Raw genomic sequence first — 21,100 nt, 5'->3', positions numbered from 1 at the left:
CACACACATTCATACCTAAGGACAATTTAGTACGGCCGATTCACCTGACCTTCATGTCTTTGGATTGTGGGAGGAAACCGAAGCCCCTGGAGGAAACCCACGCAGACACGGGGAGAACTCGCAAACTCCACACAGAGGACGACCTAGGAGGACCACCAAGGTTGGACTACCCCAGGGCTCGAACCCAGGACCTTCTTGCTGTGAGGCGACTGCGCTAACCACTGCACCACCGTGTAATATCTACAATACAATACAATAGTCCATTTTATTATTTGTATAGCCCAATATCACAAATTACAAATTTGCCTCAGTGGGCTTTACAGCAACACAACATCCTGTCCTTGGACCCTCACATCGAGTAAGGAGCCACTCCCTAAAAAAAAAAAAACCCTTTAACAGGGAGAAAAAATAGTGAGAAACCTCAGGGAGAGCAACAGAGGAGGGATCTCTCTCCCAAGATGGACAACGTGCAATGGATGTTGTGTTTACACAATTTACAGAATACGACATTGAGAGAGGATAACAGAATTACAATGGAATTATGAATACAATACAATTTACTACTACTTTCGGCTGCTCCCGTTAGGGGTCGCCACAGCGGATCATCCGTTTCCATTTCTTCCTGTCTTCCTCTGTCACACCAGCCACCTGCATGTCTTCCCTCACCACATCCATAAACCTCCTCTTTGGCCTTCCTCTTCTCCTCTTCCCTGGCAGCTCCATATTCAGCATCCTTCTCCCAATATACCCAGCATCTCTCCTCCACACATGTCCAAGCCATCTCAATCTTGCCTCTCTTGCTTTGTCTCCAAACCGTCCAACCTGAGCTGTCCCTCTAATATAATCGTTCCTAATCCTGTCCTTCTTCGTTACTCCCAGTGAAAATCTTAGCATCTTCAACTCTGCCACCTCCAGCTCCGCCTCATGTCTTATACAATACAATGCAATGCAATAAAAAACAAACAATACAATGTAATGATGTAAGATATCATCTGCAGTTCAACACACTAATGAAAATGATACATTCAAGTTTTTTGTTTTTGTTTTTTTGAGATGATGACAATTTGAGGATTTGTCAAGTGGGATGTTTACAAAGACCGAGGCTTTAGATATGAGTGACACCATGAGAAAATACTTCTGATAACATTAGTGCATTAAATAAATAAATCAGTGATATCCCACAAGGAAACGTCCTAACAGACATGTGGAGACAGGTCTCCATGAGTAGCAGGCTGGTCCACTGGCTTTCCTGGCAGCATTAATCCCCATTCACACCATCCCTCGGTTACTCTCATCTGCACAAATCATGGGTTTGTTGTCTCACTGGGGCTGAGAATCCTCATTGGAGAGGGTAAGTCGGTCTCATCAGCATTTCTAGCTGCTCACACCTCACATCATAGACATGCATATGTGAACTCACGCAAGCACACATGCAGAAATGTGCATGCGCAAACAAATATTTCTGAAGTTTCATAAGAAATCTATTTTCCGTATTTTAACATGTATGAGTCATAATATAAAATCAGCATTTCGAATAAAATCTAGACTTCTAGGTCCCTTTTGTAAATTGATTTTCTTTCTTATTACTGTAAAACTACTTTGATTGCCCCCTCATGAGGCATGTTGCTGGAGGATAACTGGATGAAGACTCAAATCCCCTGAAGTTCAAAGTGTGTGTGTGTGTGGGGGGGGGGTATTTGGGGCTGGGGTGTGGGGGTACTAAATAAAAAATGAATCATGTAAACCTATATAGTCTAACGTTATTTGCATAGCCTGTTTTAGAAAAGTGCTCTATAAATAAAGTTATTATTATTATTATTATTACAGATTCACTGTTAACACATGACTGTAAAAGATAATCTGGGGGACAAAATATTGGATCGTAAAGTTTGAGGGGGGGACATATCCATACTTTCCTCACAAATAGCTAGCTACGTCTCTGCTTTTAAGTGACGTCATCAGATGACGGTCAACTTCCTTTAGGCTGAAGCAATTACATCATTTCCAGGAAGGCCAATAGACCTGAAGTCTGGTGCGGGCCAAGCTGACCCTTCCGCGGACACATCAAATGATAGGAACCCACAGCCAGCAAAATAAAAGGCTAAAGAAATAAATGAGGGCCACAGGTGCCTCCCGGTGATGAGTTTGACCCCCCCCCCCACCACCACCACCACTCCAAACCCCAGCCCATGACGAACGGAGCAGGATTTCTTTTTCTTTTTTTCTTTTTTTACCAACTCATAAAACGGCTATTCGGAAAGACTCCGAGGAGGTAAACAACCAAACCCGTCCATTTATTGTGTTTTCTCATCGTATCATCAGCATCTGTGTTTTAAAGGAGGGGGGGACCCTCTCTTTGATGCAGGCTGTTCCTTTTCCCTCCCCCTGCTGAAGCACCGTCACACGGCGGCTGCCTGCTTGTTTTCACGCCTTCACCCGTAAATTAAATAAGTATTTGTTTGAAACGTATAAAAGTGGAATAAATGAACGTCAAAAAAAAAAAATATATATATATATATATATATATATATATATATATATATAGGAGATTTATTTCGCCGGGCACGGCCGGCAGTCTGGATATTTCTTGGAGACAATGTGAATATAAAACTGCAATAAAAAAAACTGCACGGGCCTTGATTGCGGTCTATGCAGAGACATGGAGGGCGTCCAACACAGCTAGTTTTATTACTTCATCTAGGAGAGAGAGAGAGAGGGAGGGAGGGAGAGGCGAGAGAGAGAGAGCGAGAGAGAGAGGGAGGGAGAGGGAGGGTGAGAGAGGGAGACAGGGGTGAGACGGAGAGGGGGACGGAGAGAGAAAGAGAAACAGACAGAGAAAAACAGAGAGCAAGAGAAACAGAGGGGGTGGGGGCGGGCATAGATCCAGAGATCATAACAGTTAAATCTCTATGGCAGCTATATAGGATTATTTTTTCCCGCTCAGTGGGCTGCACACTCCATCCTATGCACCCTCATAGGCCTACTATCATCACCCACCTTCCAACCTATCTGTTGTTTCTACTTTGAACATTTAAACATCTCTCTCTCTCTCTCTCTCTCTCTCTCTCTCTCTCTCTCTCTCTCTCTCTCTCTCTCTCTCTCTCTCTCTCTCTCTCTCTCTCTCTCTCTCTCTCTCTCTCTCTCTCTCTCCATCTTCATCTCCATCCCACATCATGGCTCTGGTCCAGTCGCTGCACGGTTATGAAAATAGGCTGTTGTAGGAGTGCGGCATCTCTCCTGGCGGGAGCCCCGCATCGCAGATAGGGTTTCACAGAGCAGACCGGGGGACCGGCGAAACCAGAGACAATAACAACAAATACGGCCTTGTATTTTTAGGTTGTGATTATAAAGCCCGTTTCACAGTTTAATACTCAGGGGAAACCAAACAAACTGGGTTGTTTAAAAAGAAAAAAAAGCGAACAGCTAGAATTGGATAAAATCTTTGCTGTTCCCTCTATAAAAAAAAAAGGGGGGGTGGGGGGAGGTCACATAATTAGGCCTACAATAGATCGAGAGCCTGGGCATAGTTTACATTACTTGCAAATTGCTGTAATTGACTTTAATTGGTTTTTAAAATTCTCCTGGGCTACAGTCTATTAGACCACAACACCCCACCTGTTTTATTTTCTATAAGGTGGAGAGCAGGATAAGTGGTTCAGATAATGGATGGATGGATGGATGTTATAGTGGAGATAAAGCTTTCTGGCTGTTTGAGGGGATGACGAGCAAAAATCAGAAAATTGGGGCAGACTATAACTTTCTGCACACCACTAAGAAATGATGTAGGCCTGTTGTTACAGGCTATTCTGTCTCTCTATTTTGTGTGTTTGAGCACTTCAACCGATGAGAGATTAGTCAACAACTGTACAGCTGCCTAATGGAAAATATCCCTAACATGGACACATTTATAACACACCTAACCGTGCAGCTAACCCAGGATGCGCCAGATAAGGAGGAGTGCCGACGAACTATTTATCTGTATGGAATAATTATGAAGAAGAAGAAAGAAGAAGAAAGCCACTTTATTCTTACAATGAATGTGTTCTCTGCATTTAACCCATCCTTTTGTATAGGAGCAGTGGGCAGCTGCAGCACCCGGGAACCAACTCCAGTTCTTCTTTCCATTGCCTTGCTCAGGGGCACAGGCAGGAGTATTAACCCTAACATGCATGTCTTTCTGATGGTGGGAGGAAACCGGAGCACCCGGAGAAAACCCACGCAGACATGGGGAGAACATGCAAACTCCACACAGAAAGGACCTGGGACGGCCTGGGGTTCGAACCCAGGACCTTCTTGCTGTGAGGCAACAGTGCTAACCACTGGGCCACCGTGCTGCCAAAGCAATAATAGAATCATCAGTAGTTATCTCAGTTCCAGGGATACCACTAGCTATCTAGCTAGCTAGCTAGCTAGCTCTCTAGCTAGCTATCTGTTGTCTATCTGTCAATGTGCCTACCGATGTCTACTTGTTTATTTGGCAGAGTTACCTGTTTAACCATTCCACGTTCAGAAGCCCTGCAGCCTTGCTGAGCAGACGTACTTTACATGTGCTTACTGGCTGACCAACTTTGGGGCCAGGCCTGCAGAGTTGACTGTAAGGGTTGGCCTGCCATCTACTGGCCAAACTGTAGAGTCCAACTGACCAAATCGACGCTTGGCACACACACTATGTTAGCGTCTGCCTAATGGATACAAAATGGCACTCACTTGTGTGTTGTGGTAATGTACAGACTGTCCAATTAAACAGACGTTCACTTGCAAAAACAATTCACATGCTTTACCTCTAACGTAACGTTTTAACGAGAGCTGTTATGGAAATGAGCGTTGTGTTTTGTGGAGTTGATATGTTGAAATGTACTCTATAAATGGTGTGTGAAAGGAGATTACATCTTTATTTCCAGGAGAACTGTAAACTTAGAAGAATACATTTGTTCATTCTCTTAAGTGAATCACACTGATAGAGACGGACAGACTGACAGACAGGTTTGAGCTTGTGTGTTTCCATACAACAGCTACTACAGTGCCTGTTGTCCTTACAGCTGTTCCCTGCTTCATCTTTCTGTTTTGCTTGTATTCTGGGTTTTTCTTTTTTTGGTGTTTAGTTCGTCTTCATAGGAGACGTTCCTACCATCAGAGGAGGCTGCTTGAAGAAGCTGCGTGTTGTCAAGCTGCTGACAATGTGTTGAAATATCAGTATTCCTCAGATTCACTATCGCTTTGCTCCTCGATTTGTTTGCAATGTCGTCTTTTTAAATAATGGTTTCTCTTCCAAGGTTGATTTGAACCGATTTCTATACAGCCTGCACATGGTCCACTGAGTGGCCTGTGATGTGACCTTTTAGTGTTTTAAGGTCAAAGGAGGAAAATCGTCCGGTATGTGGTCCACTCATGGGTGATAATAAGTTTAGTAGCAGCAGACTTCTCCAGGATCACCACCTTGCCGTGTTGGAGAAGCTTTCGTGTACCAATGTTCCCAAGAGCTACGCCATCTGGAGCTTGGCTCCTGGTAGGGTCACCCAAGGCGGCTAGCTCAAGGGGGAGGTTCCAGACGAAGCATGATTCAACAAAGACCTCAACAGCGGAACTGGCGGAAGAGGTCTCCAGGTCACAACGGTAGTGAAGGTGGATGAAGGCTGCAACAGAGGGTGGTCCCCGGTCGTCTTGGTTCTCCATGCCATTGGACTCTGGCCACCCCCTGCCAAGGAACACGTGGTGGCTGCAGGTGCATCAGCCACTCCACGTAAAAAGCTGTCATGCACAGCCATCCTTCCATTATGCAGCTCCAGGATCGGCCACCTGAGGACCCATAGGAACCAAGGGGGAGGACATTCATACTCGACCCCGAGTGACCACCGATGATGAGCAGCAGCAGTATCATAGCAATGTGAATCATCACACACACACACACACACACACACACACACACACACACACACACACACACACACACACACACACACACACACACACACACACACTGTTGTTATAAAGGAAACTTCTTTAACCCTGTTTGAATTATCAACAGTATTGATTTATTCACGACTGGTCTGAGACCAGACTGCACCTGTGGGGCCTGTTTGATTGCCAAGGACGTAACTGCTTTCACAGAGCTGAGAGAGGATTTCAGCAATGAGCCAGCAACTGAGGTTGGCTGGCGGAGGCCGTCTGTCTGGCTGTGGGTTAATGGACTACATTGCACTGGCACTTCATTCATTCTTTGTTCTGTTATCACTCCCCATCCGGCATCACGGCATCCATCCAGACAAGGTGACCGTTGAGGAGGAGAGTAGCCACACAGTGCTAGTCTCAGGGACTGCTGCCATCCAACCACTTTGCATGTGAACGAACATGATATATAGAGGAAGGTGACATTGCAATTGTGCTCGGCAGTGCAGGCAAGCCTCCGAGACTCAGAGCAGGCTTGCATGCACTGCCACTCCAGCTGTCCCCAGGAGCGGACAGCAGAGTGTCTGAGGATCCATCTCATCAATAGGGTTGTAGTATTCCAGTATGGACCCGGTCTTCAGTTCACGTTTCGAAGGTCTTGGTCTTATCTCGGATTTCACAGCATAATGACTTGGACTTAAATGTGTCCACACTGTCTTGGAACACAATGCTACGATACTACACTACTACAGTTACAGTCCTGCTTTTTTTGGGACATGCCTGGTTCTGGTGTTAGTCTCCACGTAAGTTTGGCCATTATACTTGAGGTGGACTCGCCACCTTAAAAGTCCTAAACTTGACTTTGATTCAATAAGCTTCTGTCTCAGAATTGACTCGGACTCGCCTCTCTCAACAAGATGTGGGAAAAAAGGCAGACAGACAGACAGACAGACAGATAGATAGATAGGTAGTGGAACACTGATTAAACGCATAATGATTTAAGCAAGACAAATAAGGTGAGTTGAGAAAATTTGGGAATTATTTTACTACTTCCACGCTTTACGGGCACTATTTAAATGATAAATAGCAATGTTGTGGTTTACATGATACGTAACAGAATAGAAATTACTTTTATTTTTTTCAATATCATCTCACCAGATTACTCATGAGTTGATTTTCATACCCTACCGAAATGAATGGAAACCAATAGCTGGCTGGAGGACAGGGAAACACATTCCAAGAATCTAAAATACTATGACATGCTTAGGAAATGGTCGGGAATAAAGTACATGCGATTCGATGTAACAAAAAAAACACACAAAAAAACGGTGACGTCCCTTCATTTGTAAAAGGTAGTCTGCCATCTGGCGGACAAACTAGACAAGGCCACCCACACCACAGTCGCTTCCGGAAAGCCGCTACGTAGCCGTATAGCCCGTCCCACTCAGCGTTTCACGGAGATGGCCAGTCCTAGTCGTGTTTTCGCCACGTTAAAACCTTCCGCTGGTCGGGATTTGGTTTTTAACGAAATCAATCATCACCAACAACAACAACAACAACATCATCATCCCCACTCCAGCGCCAGGGAGCTCCAAGTGACGGGAGTGGCGGAAGGATCCTGCCAGGCGGACCGCGCAACTTTGCGCATCGGCCTCAGTAACTGCAAGGACTCGGTAAACGACGTGACCGGAAGCATCTCTCGGAGGCTCGAGTACATAATTCAAACCCTCAGGTGACGCGACGTTACTTGCCGTTTAGAAGTATGACTTACTTGTAGTATTAGAAAACACAAAAAAAACAAAACAGTAGCGACGGGGGGGGGGGGGGGGAACTGCACAAGTCAGTATTACCACTAGTTCTGAAGTCATACTTCAGCAATAGGATGAATGGCGAAGTTGCAAGCTTGAGTAACCTGGCCGCAGTGAGACTTTGCGCGCGTTTATTCGTTGCGTTCCTTCTTCTCTCTGCCGTGCGCTTAGCTTTAGCTTCAGGCAGCCAACGTAAACTAGATCGCCGTTTACAGGGCATTTATTCCACACGCATCAATCTGAGTTAAGACACATCTCAATGGAAACACCGCATAAAAGACCCAGTTTTCGAACACTCGCCCGTCTTCTAGAGTCGAGGTCGTTCGCTCGGTTTAAAAATTACAATACCAGAAAGACTTTGAGACCATTACCAGAAAGACTTTGAGACCATTACTATACCAGAAAGACTTTGAGACCATTACTATACCAGGAGGACTTTGAGACCATTACTATACTAGAAAGACTTTGAGACCATTACTATACCAGAAGGACTTTGAGACCATTACTATACCAGAAGGACTTTGAGACCATTACTATACCAGAAGGACTTTGAGACCATTACTATACTAGAAAGACTTTGAGACCATTACTATACTAGAAAGACTTTGAGACCATTACTATACCAGAAGGACTTTGAGACCATTACTATACCAGAAGGACTTTGAGACCATTACTATACCAGAAGGACTTTGAGACCATTACTATACTAGAAAGACTTTGAGACCATTACTATACCAGAAGGACTTTGAGACCATTACTATACCATTAGGACTTTGAGACCATTACTATACCAGAAGGACTTTGAGACCATTACTATACCAGAAAGACTTTGAGACCATTACTATACCAGAAAGACTTTGAGACCATTACTATACCAGAAAGACTTTGAGACCATTACTATACCAGAAGGACTTTGAGACCATTACTATACCAGAAAGACTTTTGCGTTCGCCTGTTCATCTGTTGCTGGCTCGGTGTTTTGGCGTGGATTTGCATTGGTGTGGCGCGAGGGTGCGTGACTGGGTTCATTTAAACCGCTGCACACTTCCTCGCAGAATCACTGCAGGATGAAATACGATTGCCGTTTGATGAACGCGTGAGCTTAGTCCGGATTGACAATCAGCGGAAACTAAACTCCTCGACGAGTTACTTGGTTCACAAGAGTCCTCTGGTTCTCCAACTTTGGGAACATATTTTATTTAACGTGTGTTTTCTGTATTGCAATGTTTTTGTTACTCCAAAAAAAAAGACAACCTGGTTAGTACTCGGCACTGGCAATATCAGCTGTTTTGTTTGTTTTTTGGTAGGGATTGATTGAAGCGTTCTCTCCAGTTTTTGGTACAGGCATCCAGAGTGCCTAAAACAGGGGGCTACCTAGAAACCAAGGGATGAACATGTGCCAAAACAGCCCGACTCTGCACCAGCTCCGCCAGGGCACTGGGTTTGGCAATGTCTCACGCAAGGACCGAATCCAGCGTCGTGATTTATACTGAGGAATTATGTTAAGTCTTTTTTGAAAAAAAAAACAAAAACAAATTGCCTGCTAAAGAACCTGCTAACATATTTCAAATTCTCTGTTGTGTCAGAGAGTACATTGCTGGTGTGTATATGGATGTGATTATAATTTGTGCTGGCAGATTGACTGAATTCAGGGTTATCTTGCGGTCTAAGTTTGGAATTAGAGGGTCTCGAACTATGATCACATGCACTGCATTTCTCTCCTTACCTTTCTGGTTGGGGGGGGGGGACTCTGGTTGAGGAACAACCTCACTGACCACCAGCCTATCCTGACTGAGATTTACTAGTTTAATAGATTTACTGTTGTGGATGTTTTAGGGGCGAAGTGAAAGGGAACGATGCCATCTGAATATCATGAAGTGATTTGTAATACTTAGTACAGTGTATTTTCTTTTTTGTGAAAATAGTTCCCCTTATCGTCTTGGTTCATCGTGGGCTCAATTTACTAAACTCTCATCAGATCTTTTTTTTTTTAGTCTGTAAAAGTGTTTTTAAAAAAACTTACAAATATCTTTAAAATGTAAAAATTATGATACTTTTTTTTACTATTAATATTCAGACAACATGGGGTTCAGGATGAAGACATCTCAATGAGAAAGTGTCTCCGCCGAGAGGATTTCTTGTATCAAATGGACGCAGAGGTGGAGTATTGGACAAAAACCATTGATTCAAATGTGTTAACATTTAGCGAGCATTAATGTGAGTGTGTGTGTCTGTAAGGGACAGAGTGAGCAAGTTCAGTGAGAAAAAAGAGTCTGTTAAGTGTATGTGCAGCTGTTGCAATGAGGGGAGTGAACGACAATAAAAGGAAACGATCATGCACTGCTGTGTCCTGGTGTCTGTAGGCCACAGTGGGATTCTCAAACTTTGAGAAAATGGAGATGGTGTGTTGCATTCTGCTGGAGAAGATGGACAAGAGTGTCTGTGTGGGAATGCCGCAGTTCCACCACAGTGCAGAATGCCTGAGCCAGCTGAGGTAAAACGCACACTTTTGATCGGGGCTGTAGAGTTTCTCACAATTCAGATTTCCTCTCACATGAGCTGTATGCAAATTGGAGCCCACTATTTGTGCACTGACTTGTTTTCTCCGTTTGGCATTGTGACGATACCGCGCTATTTCCTCTTGCACATTCTCGATCGTCCATACGGCATGTTGAGCCGTTATCTGCTGAATCATGAGCAGCATCAGCACCACCCGCTGTGTCTGCCTCTGTGCTTCCAGGCGGCGTACATATGCATCAGCAGTTGCGAATGCCCAACAGAAGGCCTACGAAGGCAGCGGCCTGCTGGGACAGATTCTTGGGCCCCCTCTACTGATTAGAGAGGAAGAGACGAGGGAATGGAGAAATGAGGACACAGAGGAATGTCACGGTGGAGCAGCCCATTCCAAACCCTTCCGCAGACCAACCGTCAATGCCGCCTCTCGTGTGTTTGTGTCCTTCACCCTCTTAGACGGAACCAGGTAGAAACGCTAAAGACAATATAGCAACATGCACACACGTGCACAACCGTCACCGTTTGAAGCCAAACAAGATTTCATACTTCAACTTTATTGCACAGTTGTAATTAATTGCTGAATTAAAATGTTGAGTTAAAAAAAAGAGTTGCATCCCATGTCATTAACCACCAAAGCTCTGATAACAAAAAAAATAAATCTCTCTACACCTAGCAGTCTTTCAGTTTTCAATTACATCACATTATCAATTATACCATGCAACACATTTCTTATTTAACAAATTTTAAATGAACATTTCTGTTTAAATCAGGCCTTTTAAATTACTCCTTCCATTTTGTACACTGTAAAGACACCATGTTCCACCTAGGGAAATAAAGGCTCCAGCCGTTGCCACAATTCAATAAGACTTCACAGTTAATATTCTTCAAGAGAGCTCTATTATCACGCTAACATCCCAGAGTCTCAGTATTACCCGCTAACCTGAAGGACTCACAGCATGGCCTAGCAGAGAAACCATTCACCTTTTTTTTTTATTAATCAGTTTTGATCATGTTGCTCTTTCCTGTTTTTAATTATCCACCCAAGACTCAACCCTCATTGTTACAAGGTACAAAAATGGCTTGTATGCAAACACTGGCGGTATATGTTCCACATAATTAATCAAATCTAAACGAAAGCGTTTATCTAAAATTAAATTTGTTTCTCGGAGTCATTAAAAAAAAAAGTTCATTTAAATGCAAGTTGGAAAGCTTCACGGAAGCATGCAGAGAAGATTGTCCACAAGATGGACCTGGCAAAGAAAATGTGCAGGAGACCTCATTAAAATGCACAAAAGATGGCTCCTTCAGAGAAACGTTATCACAAAGCGATCTGCATGTGCACACAGAGGAAGGAGCGCACTCGCACATATTCGCAGCAGCCATGTGCAGTTTGGTAGTCTTCTGTGTTGCAAAATCTTTCCCCTCCGCCCTTCACATACAGACATGCACACACCCCTGCATTCAGTCCGTGGAGTTATGAGTCGTACTCGTCCTCGGGGAAGATCTCACTGAGCCAAGGCTGCATGATGAACCGCTCCCCATCAAAGTGTGTGAAGTAATGCTCCAAGGTTGGAATATCCGGCTGGAAACAACCAAGAGAGGTAAGTGCAAGTGTTTGTGCAAGTCCATGCATGTGGGGTGTTTACATACGGTGTCTGCAGGACCTACCCTTAACCCAGTGATCCGATCCAATTGTGTTTGGGGAAGATAAGCTACAAACAGAGACGAAGGTCCAGGACCGCTGAAGAGAACTTTGTAGTGAGGTGTGTTCTCTGCTTTGATCTGCACACCCACAAACAGTCAGAAAGACACCTCATTGTCCAGTCTCCTTATATAAACACATTTCATCCAAGTGCACATTCACATTAACCACCACAGATGGAGTAATTGAGGACTGAGTTAACAGTGTGTTTGATAACTGACCAGGTGATAGAGACGGCGGACATCTCGTGTGATTTCGTCACATTTTTTTCAAATCCTAACTCACATTTAATTACTCATTCAACACTAAAAAGATACAGCACACGTGGTGTGGGAAATGATGGCAAACAGACACTATAACCTTTACATCACCTGCAAAATACCTGCACAGGTGGAAGTCATATCTGTGTACGCAGAATCGGGTATTTTTAGAGACCTATGAGAGCTGTTTTATTTCTTCCCAAATTCCGCGGTTTTATTTTGTCCCTTATTTTCAATTTTAGGGCGGCACAGTGGTTAGCGCGGTCACCTCACAGCAAGAAGGTCCTGAGTCCGAGCCCCGGGGTAGTCCAGCCTTGGGGGGTCGTCCCTGGTCGCACTTTGTGTGGAGTTTGCGTGTTCTCCCCGTGTCTACGTGGGTTTCCTCCGGGTGCTCCGGTTTCCTCCCACAGTCCAAAGACATGTAGGTCAGGTGAATCGGCCGTACTAAATTGTCCTAGGTATGGGTGTGTGTGTGTGTGTGTGTGTGTGTGTGTGTGTGTGTGTGTCTCGGCCCTGTGTGATGGACTGGCGGCCTGTCCAGGGTGTCTCCCCACTTGCCGCCCACTGACTGCTGGGATAGGCTCCAGCATCCCCGCGACCCTGAGAGCAGGATAAGCGGTTCGGATAATGGATGGATTTTCAATTTTATTGGGGTTTTTTTATTCTGATTCCGGTTTGTCTTTTTTTATGTTTTTTTACTGTAAGAAAGTTTGTGTAATCAGCTACAATAAAAGTAAAATGGTTGTTTCTTAGTTTTTTTTAATGTTAATGTATTCTGTGATGCAGCGTCTAAAAAATGGTCTGTCCCATATAACAAACCTACATGTGTACTGATGTGTGCACACTGTGATGCGTCCACTCACACACACAAAGACAGCGAAGCCCGACAGGCTTTCTGTGAGCGAGAGCGACAGATGGTCAAAGGACAAATTACTTAAAATTCCTGATATTTTCACAAATCTTCTAATATCGCCCCCAAATCTCCAAATTCGGCAAACTTGTCTTTACATCTGAAATCCGTTTTTATGTCCGTTCTGTGATTCTGTCGGTGTTTTCCACATCACGATAAACCATTGGGCCCTATATTTTGTATGTGCGCCATCAGCTGGACACCTTGTACAGCCAGAAAGTCAACTTTTCAGCAATGAATAAAATTCATATTTTTCCATAATCAGAGGTATGTGTTTGTGAAACTGAACACTGGGCTTTAAATGGTTTTCAAGTGCTAAGCTCGCTGACAGTTACTTAGGCCACAATTACCCACATCAATGTGTGACTTATGTAACACATATTCAATCAAAAGAACAACAACCATCACCACAAAACAAAGGTGAAAGAGTTTGGTTGCTAACCTCAGAGTTGGAGTATACTCTGTTGACCCACTCTGGAGGGGCTCTAAGCTCTGAGTCCCAACTCACCACCACGCCAACCATGTGGTCTGTCCTCTGCATCACCACGTCCCCAACCCGCAGGAACACAAACGGGGGTCTTGGGCTACGCACTTCCTTGGAGGCTGCAGGGAAGGGACGACACAGAGCCGGTTGTTTGAGAGGGAAAGATAAAAATGTGTGAGCACTGCATCAGACCTGCTTCGTTTGGTCCAGTTGAATTAAACTCTCCAAAGTGTTTAGGGAAGGGGGGGGGCAGTGTAAATAAATTTTGGTGAACACAAAGGTGCTTACTGATAGAGCTGCACGATATGGTAAAAAAAGAAAAATCATATTGCAATCTTTTATTTATTGATATTCCCCCCCCCATTGTATCCGGCCAATTACCTCACTCTTCCGAGCCATCCCGGTCGCTGCTCCACCCCCTCTGCCGAGCCGGGGAGGGCTGCAGACTGGAGTCCCCAGCTGCTTCTTTTCACCTGACAGTGAGGAGTTTCGCCAGGGGGACGTAGTGCGTGGAAGGGTCACACTATTCCCCCCAGTTTCCCCTCCCCCCCTGAACAGGCGCCCCGACCGACCAGAGGAGGTGCTAATGCAGTGACCAGGACACATACCCACAACCGGCTTCCCACCCGCAGACACGGCCAATTGTGTCAGTGGGGACGCCCGACCAAGCCGGAGGTAACACGGGATATTGCAATTATTCTGACAGATATTAAGATTGTGATATGATTCATGATTAATGGGAATTATCATTTTTTGCATCAGCATCTTCCTTTTCACTGAAAAAACGTAGTAAAATCATGATGATATGACATTTGTTGGGGTCTGTACCAAAGAAATGTGTTTTCTTACATCTGCAGAATAGGCCATGGCATCTCTGCAGCACTACATTTATAATGATGTTTTGTCACACATTTTACCTTTATCAAAAAATTGCAGCTTCGGCGATCTGGATATTGCACTTAGCCAGATTGCGATGTTGATAATATTTCCATTAATTGTTCAGCCCTATTCAGGGATCTTGGGTTGCTTCCAAAGTGAACCCTGCAGTGGTTCATTGAAGAAGGGAATGCAAATCAATCTGTAAACAGGCAAATAGCCAGGTATAGCTGGGGTGTGGTTCAGCGTTTAGTTTGGAGGCATGTGGAATTAGGAGTGGTTCATCCATGTTATGTGGGACATCCGTGTTTAAAAACACTCGGATTACCTCTCTGTGTGTTTTTCAGCAGACAGAAGAGGAGGAGGCCTGGAGGTGCAGAAACACCGACACTATTTGACAATACTTATGGACACCTCTAAAAGGGGATGATTAAGAATGGACTGTTTATGGAAGAGAAGTAACATGGACCAGAGCCCTAGAAAGAGAGAGTTGCGTCAATGGGGGGTCTGAACGCGAGAGGGTCACGTGGTTCATGTAGCCGCCGAATAGTTCCAAACGAAGCTTGGCGGGTCAAATCAAATCAATTTTATTTGTATAGCCCAATATCACAAATTATAAATTTGCCTCAGTGGGCTTAACAGCAACACAACATCCTGTCCTTAGACCCTCTCATCGGATAAGGAAAAACTCCCTAAAAAACCCCTTTAACAGGGTCATTTAAATGAACTGCTTAGCCGCGATTTCTGGTAACTACTAACCAATATTTTCAGATTTTTACATTTATATATAGATATAGATATATTCCAACGTGACACATATTCTATGCGCACTGTTTGGAACTATCCGGGGCTCCCATGAGCCGCCATTGCTGTTAAATGTTTGGCCCATTGACGTCTACGGAGTTGACGTAACTCTCTCTTTCTAGGGCTCTGACATGGACTGAGTAGTGGGCTTCTGATTTGTGTGGCAGTTAACATTGTGAACAGAATAATTTGTGTTGGAAAAAGGTTTTAATGATGTGCTTGCAACTGCCACAGATGTTTTCATATGAACGCCTCTTTTGGGTTCTGGCATGATTAAAATGGAGAAATTATAAGACCAACCAAATAACGTGTCAAATTTAAGAGCAACCTAACTAGAATGGTAGTTTACGGCCGAACCAACACTGCTGTTGGTCTTTGTAACCAAATTGAATGTGACAAGCTTCTTTCTGAAAATGCACCGGGTTAAGTACTGAAAACTTTGTTTGGTGAACAGCCACCCTGCATGACCAGAGAGCTGTGATCAATAAAGCATTGTTTTTTTGTGTGTTAATCAGCAACAGCAAACAATCAAGCGGCTGAAAAACTGCAACATGCAGCAAAATTAATGACTGTTTCAAGCATAATTGAGCAAAAGATAGTTCGAAAAATTACCTAAGAGACCCAACAAGATAATCTAGTTGTACCTTGTGCTCACTAAGTAAATAATTAACAAAGGATTAAAAGTTAAATCTTTTAAAAGGGAGTTTTAAAGAATGCGTCCATGGATCGGGGACTACATTGATGAACATGATAATTTGTGTGTGTGCATGTGCCTTTTTTCCGTTGCAGGTTAAGACAATGTAGATATGTAATGAAGAAACACATTAAGGAGGGGTTGAATTAAACAAAACCAGTGCTTCTCATTAAAATAAAATAAAAAAAACTAGACTGGAAGGAGAAATTTTCATTCCCATTTACATTTTTTTAACAGTGAGATACCGAACTAAGAGCAGAGGTAAAGTAGAGCCGGATTCTTTGAAAATGGGCCTTTGTTTGTGTCTTGGCCAAAAAGATGTAGACACAAACCTCCAAAGAATCCATGGTCATTGTCATAAAGCATGACCTCGATGGCAAGAGACTCTGCAGACGCTTCCTCTCCCAAGCCAACCAACGACCTTTAGAAAGCACAATGTTAAGGGGGAGAAAGAAGTAAGATGCACCACAAACAACAAGTGATCAGAATCATCTGAATTTTCACTGAAGCCGGGATCAGCCTACATGATTTTGTCTTTCACGATGGTCACCATGTCAGATTAGGCAATCATAATGCCATAAATTCTTGCCGGCGACAAGGCATTTGGCGTAAATCCATGAATACTGGGATGGCATCCAGCGTTTTACCTGTGTGCTGTCCATGGGGTTAGTGGTTGTGTCAGAAAGGGCATCCGATGTAAAATTTTGCCAAATCATGCAGATTGACAAAACCACACAGGGTTGGTGTCGATGTGCCATACTGGCTCGGTCAAGGCCTGGGTTAACAACAGCCACCATTGGTGTCGTGCCTTCACATGGTACTGATGGAAACTGTAAAAATCCGCTGTGGTGACCCCTGAGAAAGGGAACAAGCCAAAAGAAGAAGTGCCATACATTCTTGCCATGTCTTCCCCAGGACTCTGGCAACACTACAAGTATGACCCTGACCAATCATCGTATGTTGCCTTTCACGATCTTGCATGAGCTCATAGGTCGCCGGGAGGAGGGTCAACAAATGGTCAATCATGGCTACAGAACCACTAAGTGTGATGCTGGCAGCCTTGTGTTCCAAAACAAATAAGAAAAGAAAGAATAAACAATTGTGGACGCTGTTGCAGCTAGTGCTACTGGGGAATGCTAAACTAGCATAGCTTAACCAGCTACTCACCGGGTTGCTGAAGTGCCTCCGCTATTTCCCACCAACATTTAGCCCATCTTTTTTGACTCTGTCATGGCACTCCCTCAAGGGAACATCAAATAGGCATGGGGTATTGTTGCCACTGCTCAACGCAGAGCATCCCTCTTTCTCTTTGCCATCTTTACATATGTGCACCAGAGAGCACTCTGCCATCCTATTGGTCAACGTCAGTTGTCAAGCTAGGCAGGAAAAACGAAAAATTCTAACATACTAGACTTTTCATCGGGGTGTTGTGGAACATCCCAGAAGCCACATCGCTGTTCTTTGATTAAGTCACACTACATGGGATAAAGACGCCCGTTCGTCATTCAGAATCAGGCCTGACACTGGAAATTTGTTGGCGATGACAAAATCGTGTCAAAATCAGGCTGAATTCGTGTAGTCTGATCCCGGCATTAGTAGAATTTCGTAGGCTACACCTTAAGAATGGTACCAGTCCATCACAAAATGACAATGCAACGTCATCACAAAACCGATAACACAAAAAATATGTATATATTTGAGTCTTACTGAATAATCCATGTTCTGTTTACTGTCCAGTCCACTTACTTGAGTTTGGACATCTGCAGTGTTGCCCACTCCATCCATACATTGCCGTTCAAATAGGATGTCCTCAATTCCTTCCACATCTTAAGCAATCTGAAACAGTATTGCACCAATGAGATTCATATGTGCACATTTCCTTTTTTGGGGGGGGGGTCTAACATAAAAGCCTTAAGAGACAAAAGATTTATGGAGGCCATATGGGCAAGAGTGGACCATTTAGGGGTGTTACCGTCAATAAATACCTGGCCATCCTTATTGCCTCCCCACCATCAAAAGTGAAAAATAAATTGATGCTAATTCTTTGTTAGTGGTCACATCATGTGATAATAATTAAGCACATTTAATAACCTTATTGGTCTCAGATCAGCAGTCATACAGTTCTTACCAGACCTTGTTTCCTGATATTTCACTACTCCGCTACCCTACAACTGAACAGTGATGAGGGAGACAGCTGGAACACAATATTATAGCGAATTCGGGGGACAAGGCAACCACAGGAACTGCCGCGGCCGGGAAGTGAACCCGTATCGCCCGCACCGCAGGAGGCATTGCTAACCGCTAGACTAAAAGGTTAGACCCGCTAGTCAGCGGCCAGCGTGTCTTCTTATCCATGCACGTTACACTACCCCCCTCCTTCGGGAAGCGCGTCCCCGCGCTTAAGCATATCAGCATCTTCACGCCTCAGGGCGCATGCGCGTCCGATGGCCTTACGGTCGCTCCATCCCACTTCTGACACCAATGTAACCGGTTATTTCTTGCCCGGTGCGGGATTCGATACGGGGTGTACTGCACCACAAGGCGACATCACTACCCGCTCGGCTAAAGGGTCAGACCCGTTAGCTAGGGGCTAACGTGTCTTATTAGTAGTTTGCAGTCGTCACCCTCGCGCTTTGTTATTCCCGCGCTCCGAAGAGACTTCTGAGGATCTGCACACTTCCGGATCCCACCGCTGCCACCAATGTAACCGGTTATTTTCTTGCCCGGTGCGAGATTCGATACGGGGTGTACTGCATCACATGGCGACATCACTAACCGCTCGGCTAAAGAGTCAGACTCGCGAGCTCTACTAATCCATGCACGTTACACTACACCCCCCCCCCTCCTTCGGGAAGCGCGTCCCCGCGCTTAAGCATATCAGCTTCTTCACGCCTCAGGGCGCCTACGCTTCCGATGGCCTTACGGTCGCTCCATCCCACTTCTGACACCAATGTAGCGAATTCGGGGGACAACGCAACCACAGGAGTATCGCCCGCACCGCAGAAGGCATCGCTAACCGCTCGACTAAAGGGTCAGGCCTGCGAGCCAGCGGCCAGCGTGTCTTCTTATCCATGCACGTTACAATATTATGTTCAACTCTCTTGAACTTCAAACATGTTTATCATTCTATTACATCCACTCATATTCATCGATTTACCAAATAATGAATACTCACTCTGTTGATAGCAAAATTATACAAAATGCACCTGTATATTAAAATCCAAAGGGGGCCAGGGTCGATGTGACCCATGAACTCAATACACCCATTGCCAATTTGTGAACACGAGGGTCGAAAACGAGTGACTGCACCCCCCCACCCCCCAAAAAGCATCACTGCCCCCCCCCTTCTTTAGCCAACCCCGGCCAACATCCTCTGCGGAAGTCTCTGGACGACAGCTTATACCTTGCAGTTGCGTGGTGGCGTTGAGCCGCCGTGGTGCCGCACCATCTGGAGATGAAGTACTGCGCGGGAAGGGCGGAGAGCAGCAGCGTGATCTGCAGCACGGTGGCGGCCGTAAACTGGGGCATTACTGGAGCTCACCTGGGGCAGACAGAGCACAGTCAGTCCGACGGACGCTATCAGCGAAGGCAACTACTCTGCTCAACTTTAAATTACAAGTAAAAAACATTGACGGTGACTCACAACAACGGAACCGAAACCCAAGTGGGGAACTTCGCAGAAGTTATAACGCAGACCGGCGTCGCAGAAGACAGCAAACATAAAACTGCGGATTTGTCGCTTTTCAAAAAGGGTAGTGTTAGGTTTTCTGCCATGTTGCCCTTACCTTGTTTCCGAAGTCCCACATGTGAGTTTATCCAACTGCCTAGTATCTGCCGCGCATTGTGCGGGGTAAGTGCCACCTGCCAAGGCCGGAGAGAGAGGGAGAGCGGTTGAGTTTCACTTCTGTCGTATTTGCATATAGAAAACCCGCCGTAAACACGCCACCTGTGTATTTACATAGAGAACCCCCAATGTAAACAAGCCACCTGTGTATTTACATACAGGAAGTGGGAAAGTCGCCGAACGAGTCATGTGTCCAATCGTCGCAGTCCACGCGCACCCGGCGTGCCTCTTGCGCCTCGCCACGTCAGGGCCCGGTTGAGTGCGTGGATTCCGCACGCGGGTGTCCGTTATCGTTCTCGTTCCGTCGGCAGTTCGTGCGGGTTGTGCGGTGGCGCTGTGACGTCACGGGGGCGGCACCATTTAAACCCCCGAAAGGTGACAGACCAGTTTAGCTTGTTTGGACCCTTAGTCGACGCTCGTTCAGTTGGACTTACATTTTTATTGACGCGCATATTTCCTGCGATGCTTAAAAATGAGAAAGCCTCCCTACACGCCCCCGCCAAGACACAAAAACGAATGTCGTTGTGAAAATTGATATGGAAACACAACTGTTTATTTACTTAAAATATCAGTATGAACTAACAAGACAGCAGTACTCCCCTACACATACATTCTAGCTTTATGCTTCTTTTTTTGCATTATTATTTATATATAAAAGTATCCAAACTAACAAAGATATCCTCTTCAATTGGTTTCACAATAAAACAGTAAGGACCCCTCTCCCTTTCCCTCCCACTGCCCCCCCCACCCCCCAGTGACCCATATGTAGCCACACACACAGTGACCTTTCCCCGCCGATCACTAGGTCGCTACAGCACGGGCTCTGCAACATGTGGGAACAGGCCCATGGTCAAAGTGAAGATGAAAGTCATTATGCATTACGAGTTGTGAAGCAAGAGGGCTGATTGAAGGTGCTGATCAAACATTGAAATCCCAACTCCAGTGAATTTTACAACGCCACGTGAAATTCGTAGGCCCATCTCTCTCTAAGTGGCCCATCTCGAAAAGTAGTGCATGATTTTCTACACCAGTCGGTCGCAATCCAAAACCGTGTCTAAAACGAGGTTGCTGTGACCGTACACTAATTTGGTTTTGAACTAATAATCATTTCTTCCCAGCTCCCCATCAGAAAAAGGTTTTTTCAGATTATGGATGAGGTCACCAGAGGGACAGCTTGGCTGAGACAATGAAGGGTACCTTGAGCAGTAAATCCCAGATCAGCTATCCCCTTTCCTTTATAACATGGCTGATAAGTGTGCAGGCAGGGAGGCTGGTCTGATGATGCGGAGGTGATGGCAGAATAAAGCGGAATGACATT

At 45.0% G+C, this 21,100-nt stretch overlaps 2 protein-coding genes across 4 annotated transcripts; one reads left to right on the top strand and one right to left on the bottom strand.

The window, feature by feature from the left end:
- The first annotated feature begins 7,307 nt into the window (after positions 1-7,307).
- On the top strand, positions 7,308-10,690 carry irak1bp1 (interleukin-1 receptor-associated kinase 1 binding protein 1). Its single transcript, XM_056294562.1, has 4 exons — positions 7,308-7,618; positions 9,772-9,853; positions 10,058-10,188; positions 10,435-10,690. Exons 1-4 carry the CDS (start codon positions 7,347-7,349, stop codon positions 10,676-10,678), a joined length of 729 nt encoding a protein of 242 aa, XP_056150537.1. The 5' UTR covers positions 7,308-7,346; the 3' UTR covers positions 10,679-10,690.
- Positions 10,691-10,742: 52 nt separating this feature from the next.
- si:dkey-261l7.2 (uncharacterized protein LOC569751 homolog) lies at positions 10,743-20,075 on the bottom strand. Of its 3 annotated transcripts, none has more exons than XM_056294565.1 (8): positions 19,926-20,075; positions 19,724-19,799; positions 19,342-19,479; positions 17,685-17,774; positions 16,271-16,359; positions 13,523-13,683; positions 11,877-11,990; positions 10,743-11,790 (listed from the first exon to the last, which is right to left on the bottom strand). In XM_056294565.1, the coding sequence occupies exons 3-8, from the start codon at positions 19,464-19,466 to the stop codon at positions 11,683-11,685; spliced, it is 687 nt and encodes a 228-aa protein (XP_056150540.1). In that variant the 5' UTR covers positions 19,467-19,479; positions 19,724-19,799; positions 19,926-20,075; the 3' UTR covers positions 10,743-11,682. The 3 variants fall into 3 exon arrangements, with proteins under 3 accessions (XP_056150540.1, XP_056150539.1, XP_056150541.1); XM_056294564.1 differs by having other exon boundaries at positions 19,942-20,075; XM_056294566.1 differs by lacking the exon at positions 19,926-20,075 and having other exon boundaries at positions 13,589-13,683; positions 19,724-19,894.
- Between the last annotated feature and the right edge of the window lie 1,025 nt (positions 20,076-21,100).

This window comes from Lampris incognitus, chromosome 15, assembly GCF_029633865.1.
Source record: "Lampris incognitus isolate fLamInc1 chromosome 15, fLamInc1.hap2, whole genome shotgun sequence".
Lineage (NCBI taxonomy): Eukaryota > Metazoa > Chordata > Actinopteri > Lampriformes > Lampridae > Lampris > Lampris incognitus.
This window is presented reverse-complemented; position numbering and strand designations above follow the sequence as displayed.